At 38.1% G+C, this 6,858-nt stretch overlaps 1 protein-coding gene across 1 annotated transcript; it reads right to left on the bottom strand.

The window, feature by feature from the left end:
• Positions 1–4,357: 4,357 nt before the first annotated feature.
• Positions 4,358–6,329, bottom strand: Dpit47 (DNA polymerase interacting tpr containing protein of 47kD). Its single transcript, XM_073991238.1, has 4 exons — positions 5,736–6,329; positions 4,896–5,372; positions 4,554–4,718; positions 4,358–4,491 (listed from the first exon to the last, which is right to left on the bottom strand). Exons 1-4 carry the CDS (start codon positions 6,182–6,184, stop codon positions 4,389–4,391), a joined length of 1,194 nt encoding a protein of 397 aa, XP_073847339.1. The 5' UTR covers positions 6,185–6,329; the 3' UTR covers positions 4,358–4,388.
• Positions 6,330–6,858: the final 529 nt, after the last annotated feature.

The raw sequence follows: 6,858 nt of genomic DNA, 5'->3' as shown, positions 1-6,858 counted from the left end.
CTTATTGCCTTGTCCAGCTGAATGCCTCCTTCACTTAACAGCCTTTCTTTGATATTTTGATGTTCTCCGGCAAGACCACATACAAAAATGTCTTTGACAAGGTCATCTCTAAGGGACTCAAACTCACATGTCAAACTAAGATTTTTCAGTGCAGTCACATATGAATCCAAAGATTCGCCTTCTCCTTGTTTTCTGGAGAAAAAATTATGACGCTCCATTGCAATATTTTTCTTCGGCACAAAATAATTTTGCCACCTCTTAACGAGCTCGTCATATTTTATGGAGTCTATATCAATGCTGAAGGAATTGAATATTGTTAAACTTTCTGGACCCATGTAATGTAGAAGTAATGCAACTTTTCTCTGGTCACTCAGTTTTTCCAAATCCGACGCTCGAAGGTATATTTTAAATTGGTTATACCAGTGGTCCCATGTGACAGACATATTTGTGCTCCTCAAATCAATTGGTTTTATTGCAGCTGTGACTGGAACTTGTTGCTGGACACTGGACGACGACGTTCCCACTATCGAGTGTTCTGGAGCCATTTCACAAATGATTTACTGCACCGACTTAATTTATTTTGTGATGTTTTATTTATCTTTATTTAGAATATCTTTATTCTATTTAATTTCTGACTTGACACAGTACTTGCACTTCTTCTTTTATATTTCTTTTTCTTCTCGAATTAGCGGGATATAACACCTGACACCATGTTGTGTGTATGGTATGATAACAAGTGAAGTTTATTTAGTCCCAATTTACATTGGGCGAGTTTACTTGCGGCAATTGTCATTTTGTAGGAGAGAGAGGTGAGGCATATGGTAACCCTTTGCCTCTCAGCACCCTCTCTCACCCACAAACTGACAATTGCCGCAAGTAAACTCGCCCAATGTAAATTGGGACTTAGTAAAGTTCATGATTATATACTTAACAAAAGAAAGACAGGGCGTTACAAATTATATTAAATTTACATAGGTATGTGTTTACACTACAGGTAGAGGACCTATAGGTCTTCTATGAGAAGACCTCTTAATCTTCTTGTAAGAAAATACCAAAATGTCTTCTATGAGAAGGATTATAGGTCTTTTATGTGAAGACCTACAGGTCTTTTATGAGAATACCTAAAGGTCTTTTATGTGAAGACCTGTAGGTCTTCTATGAGAAGACTTACAGGTATTCTGTGGGAAGAATTTTTGGACTTCTATAAAAAGACATCTTCATCTTCTATTCGAAAACCTAAGGGTTTTTTATTAAAGGACGCCCTGGTCTTCTATTAGATCTCCTGATTTTCTATGAGAATATTTCTTCGTCTACTTATAAGAGAAGGCCAACAGTCCTCCTACGAGTAGACTTCTTGGTCTTCTGGGAGAAGACCCCCATGGTCTTCTATTTGAGGTCATCTTGTCAGCTATAAGAAGACCTCTTGTGCTTCTATTGACCCTTTCTGAAAAAAGGGTGATTGTCTAGACCCTTCATGAAAGACAAACACTTTCTGACAGAAAGGGTGCTTCTATAGATCCTTCCTAAAAGAAAGGCTGCTTCTATAACCCTTTCTGAAGGAAAGGCTGCTATTATAGACACTTTCTAAAAGAAAGGGTGCTATTATATACCGTTTCTGAAAGAAGGGGTGCTTCTATCGACCCTTTATGAAACAAAGGGTGCACCTATAGACCCTTCTGACAGAAAAGGGTGCATCTATAGACCCTTCCTGACAGAAAAGGTGCTTCTATAGACCCTTTCTGATAGAAATGGTGCTTTTATAGACTGTTTCTGAAAGAAAGGGTGCTCCTATAGACCCCTTCTGAAAGGAAGCGTGCTTCTTTCGACCCTTTATGAAAGAAAAGGGAGCTTCTATAGACCCTTTCTAAAAGAAAGGGCACCTCTATAGACCCTTTCTGAGGGAAAGGATACTTCTATAGACACTTTCTGAAAGAAAGGGTGCTTCTATAGACACTTTCTGAAAGAAAGGGTGCTTCTATAGACACTTTCTGAAAGAAAGGGTGCTTCTATAGACACTTTCTGAAAGAAAGGGTGCTTCTATAGACACTTTCTGAAAGAAAGGGTGCTTCTATAGACACTTTCTGAAAGAAAGGGTGCTTCTATAGACACTTTCTGAAAGAAAGGGTGCTTCTATAGACATTTTCTGAAAGAAAGGGTGCTTCTATAGACACTTTCTGAAAGAAAGGGTGCTTCTATAGACACTCTCTGAAAGAAAGGGTGCTTCTATAGACACTTTCTGAAAGAAAGGGTGCTTCTATAGACACTTTCTGAAAGAAAGGGTGCTTCTATAGACACTTTCTGAAAGAAAGGGTGCTTCTATAGACACTTTCTGAAAGAAAGGGTGCTTCTAGAGACACTTTCTGAAAGAAAGGGTGCTTCTAGAGACACTTTCTGAAAGAAAGGGTGCTTCTAGAGACACTTTCTGAAAGAAAGGGTGCTTCTATAGACACTTTCTGAAAGAAAGGGTGCTTCTATAGACACTTTCTGAAAGAAAGGGTGCTTCTAGAGACACTTTCTGAAAGAAAGGGTGCTTCTAGAGACACTTTCTGAAAGAAAGGGTGCTTCTAGAGACACTTTCTGAAAGAAAGGGTGCTTCTAGAGACACTTTCTGAAAGAAAGGGTGCTTCTAGAGACACTTTCTGAAAGAAAGGGTGCTTCTAGAGACACTTTCTGAAAGAAAGGGTGCTTCTAGAGACCCTTTCTCAAAGAAAGGGTGCTTCTAGAGACACTTTATGAAAGAAAGGGTGTTTCTATAGACCCTTTCTCAAAGAAAGGATGCTTCTATAGACCCTTTCTCAAAGAAAGGGTGCTTCTATAGACCCTTTCTCAAAGAAAGGGTGCTTCTATAGACCCTTTCTCAAAGAAAGGGTGCTTCTATAGACCCTTTCTCAAAGAAAGGGTGCTTCTATAGACCCTTTCTCAAAGAAAGGGTGCTTCTATAGACCCTTTCTCAAAGAAAGGGTGCTTCTATAGACCCTTTCTCAAAGAAAGGGTGCTTCTATAGACCCTTTCTCAAAGAAAGGGTGCTTCTATAGACCCTTTCTCAAAGAAAGGGTGCTTCTATAGACCCTTTCTCAAAGAAAGGGTGCTTCTATAGACCCTTTCTCAAAGAAAGGGTGCTTCTATAGACCCTTATTATGAAAGAAAGGGTGCTTCTATCGACCCTTATTATGAAAGAAAGGGTGCTTCTATCGACCCTTATTATGAAAGAAAGGGTGCTTATATCGACTCTTATTATGAAAGGAAGGGTGCATCTGTAGACCCTTCCTGACAGAAATGATGCTTCTATAGACCCTTATTATGAAAGAAAGGGTGCTTCTATAGACCCTTATTATGAAAGAAAGGGTGCTTCTATCGACCCTTATTATGAAAGAAAGGGTGCTTCTATCGACCCTTATTATGAAAGAAAGGGTGCTTCTATCGACCCTTATTATGAAAGGAAGGGTGCATCTGTAGACCCTTCCTGACAGAAAGGGTGCTTCTATCGACCCTTATTATGAAAGGAAGGGTGCATCTGTAGACCCTTCCTGACAGAAAGGGTGCTTCTATCGACCCTTATTATGAAAGGAAGGGTGCATCTGTAGACCCTTTCTGACAGAAAGGGTGCTTCTATAGACCCTTATTATGAAAGAAAGGGTGCTTCTATCGACCCTTATTATGAAAAGAAGGGTGCATCTGTAGACCCTTCCTGACAGAAAGGGTGCTTCTATCGACCCTTATTATGAAAGAAAGGGTGCTTCTATCGACCCTTATTATGAAAGAAAGGGTGCTTCTATCGACCCTTATTATGAAAGAAAGGGTGCTTCTATCGACTCTTATTATGAAAGGAAGGGTGCATCTGTAGGCCCTTCCTGACAGAAAGGGTGCTTCTATAGACCTTTATTATGAAAGAAAGGGTGCATCTGTAGACCCTTCCTGACAAAAAGGGTGCTTCTATCGACCCTTATTATGAAAGAAAGAGTGCTTCTACCGACCCTTGTTATAAAAGAAAGGGTGCTTCTATCGACCCTTATTATGAAAGGAAGGGTGCATCTGTAGACCCTTTCTGACAGAAAGGGTGCTTCTATAGACCCTTATTATGAAAGAAAGGGTGCTTCTATCGACCCTTATTATGAAAGAAAGGGTGCTTCTGTAGACCCTTATTATGAAAGAAAGGGTGCTTCTCTAGACCCTTTCTTAAAGAAGGAGTGCTTCTATAGATCTTTTCTTAAAGAAGACCTCTAGTTTCCCATGTGAAAGCGTCCTGACTTTTTATGACAAGTCCTCTTCGTCTTCTATAAGAAAACCTCTGGTTTTCTATGAGAAGTCATTTTTATCTTAACTGAAAGGCCACTTGACTGAAACCCCGACAAAAATATTGTCAAATTAACTTTATTTTCTTAAAAGCTCTACTTAAATAAGCATCGTCGTTCGTCATTTACGAACTTCATTTCCGTATGTGAATCCTTGGGCACAATGTAGAACAGCAGAGAACCTCCCGTTACAAAGAATCTAATGGAAAAGGTCAAATAATGATTAATAAAAGTCCACAAATATGTTTCAAAGCTTCTTACCCCTTTTCTTGTAAAATCTCCTTTATGGTCTTCTCCAACTTAACTTTGTGGACACAGCCGACTTTACGATTTTCATAATAGACATTTACTTTATCAGCACCATAGCTACCCGATTTGTCCAAGGGTAAGGGTTCAGCAAATAAGGCATCCAACACATCTAACATGCTTTAAATAAAGGGAATAAAATAAACATTTAATACTTTGGAAACAAAGGGAAGAAGTTCGGCTCGATAAGGATCGCTTTTACACTTTTAAATTAAAATGTAATGCTGATATGTGGTTATTGTCAGCTATTTTATCAGTTTATATCACAAAACGAACCAAAAAACGATGAAAACTTACGTTGCTTCCTCCGACAGCTGTTGCTGATAATCACTGTACATAAATTCTGGATACTGAAATGCTGCTGGCCATATTAACGTGGTGTTATCTTCATCCAAATGTACGGGATAATCTTCAAGGGGTAAAAATTTAGGCCTTAATAGTTCTTCGGTTATTGGTTTACCCGGTCTAATATCATCAAATTTAACATTGCGTTCATCCAGCGCCCTCAAAAGGTTATGGAGACGTTGTAACTTTTTCTTTTCCATAGCGGCTTCTTTACGTTTACTACGTTCTATTTCTTGCTTTTTGGTTTTATTCTTTTTCAACAAGTTTTGAGCATCCTGATTTTCGGGATCACGTTCAATGATTTCATCACAAAGTTCCGTACATAAATCAAATCTTTCCAGTTCATAGGCACATTGGGCGGCACGCCAGCGTGCCTTGGCATAGTCGGGATTATATTCCAGGGCTTTTTGGGCATCAGCTAAGGCGGATCTAAAAAAAAGAATAAAAAAATTAGGCAATGGGGACACAGAGAGGATAAATCTAATGTTGTTGTCTGTTAAAAGGCGAGATATGGAAATTCTTCTTCCTTCTTTCCATAAAGAAAAAACTATAAAGGAAGGTACTTTCATAGGTTATTATTTTTCAGAACAACAAATCGTGTTTGTTCTTCCGTATGGAATGGAAGAGAATACCTTCTGAAGTCTTTTATCTACGCAGGCACTTGTAATTGATACTTTCTTTAAAAGAAGAAAATAATCCATTCAATCGTATAAACCACTTCCATCCACGAAATGCCTATATTAGTTTTTCTATCTTTGGAAGACGAAAAGACCATGAAAGTTTTTCACTTACCTATAATTCTTCAAAAAGAACTGAGCCGCCGAACGATTATTGTAAAGGACAGACAGTACTTCGGGTTTTTCACATTTCGCTTTGAGACCCTCGCTAAAACTATAAACAGCCATACGGAACTTCTTGTGTTTCATATAGAAGTTACCATCTTCCTTGTAGTTTAGGGCCAACTCTTCACATGTATTCTCTTCGGGGTCATATTTCAATTTCTGTAAACCCTCAAACATGGGATGTATTTCATCGCCTGGTTGGGGTTCGCGTTTCATGAAGAATGGATGCTTATCCATTTCCTCTTGCCAACGATCCTCGGGCCAGCCTTCTTCATAACGTTTTCGTTCCAAACTGTTGATGAAATCATCCAGCTCAGCATCCAGTTTGGCAGCCAATTCTAGACGTTCTTGTTCGTTCCATTCCTTTTGTTTGACTTCTTCTTCGGTTGGAGGAGACATCTTTTGGGAAGTTTGCTTTATTTTTAATGGTTCTATTATTTTTTTAATTTCTTAATTAATTTTCTTAATTTCTTAACAGTAACATGTGCTCGAAAAATGTAAACAATAACAAAAGACGTTTGACGTTGACATTTTGCTATCATTCTTCAGTGAATGGCTTTTGAATTTAACATATGGTCTGTTCCTTTACTTTTGAAAGTGGTAAAACCGGCAAAAGTAGCAAAAGTTGTAATCTGCTTCCATATGAATTGTATGGTGTCTGAAGCAAAGGAACGCTTTTCGAGTAAAAAGTTGTAAAACTTGAAGATTCTTGCACGTAAAGGAACAGAGCTATAATGTTATTTTACGATATGGTGAAATAACATTTTTTTCTTTTATACATTTTTACGTATTTAACCGAATTTACCGATCCAATTGACATGGAATTATTCTTGAATAGATCCTTGAATTCATAAATTTCGTTTCTGATACCATAACATGAAATGTTCCTCCTTGGTTGCGATTTTGAATAAACTGCAACCTATTAAGGGTAATGTTTCTATACATAGTTTCGTAAACATTTTTTTGTTACATGCATTTTGTCTAGTCTTACTTGTTCTATGTCTTTGACCTTATTATTCCACCATGGTGTAACGTGTAATCATTGGTCTGTTCCTTTACTTTTAAAAGTGGTA

This window comes from Musca autumnalis, unplaced genomic scaffold (genome assembly GCF_047663935.1).
Source record: "Musca autumnalis isolate F117 unplaced genomic scaffold, ASM4766393v1 scaffold_5, whole genome shotgun sequence".
Classification (NCBI taxonomy): domain Eukaryota; kingdom Metazoa; phylum Arthropoda; class Insecta; order Diptera; family Muscidae; genus Musca; species Musca autumnalis.
The sequence above is the reverse complement of the archived record's forward strand: the minus strand, read 5'-3'. Positions and strand labels throughout refer to the sequence as shown.

Bases quoted from the DNA above. Each gene is read 5' to 3' on its own strand.
- Dpit47 (XM_073991238.1), bottom strand. From the start codon at position 6,184: ATGTCTCCTCCAACCGAAGAAGAAGTCAAACAAAAGGAATGGAACGAA. The intron at 4,719-4,895 runs GTAAGTTTTCAT...CTTTATTTAAAG, and splicing joins CAGCTGTCGGAGGAAGCAAC to CATGTTAGATGTGTTGGATG. The intron at 4,492-4,553 runs GTAAGAAGCTTT...CTTTTCCATTAG, and splicing joins GAGATTTTACAAGAAAAGGG to ATTCTTTGTAACGGGAGGTT.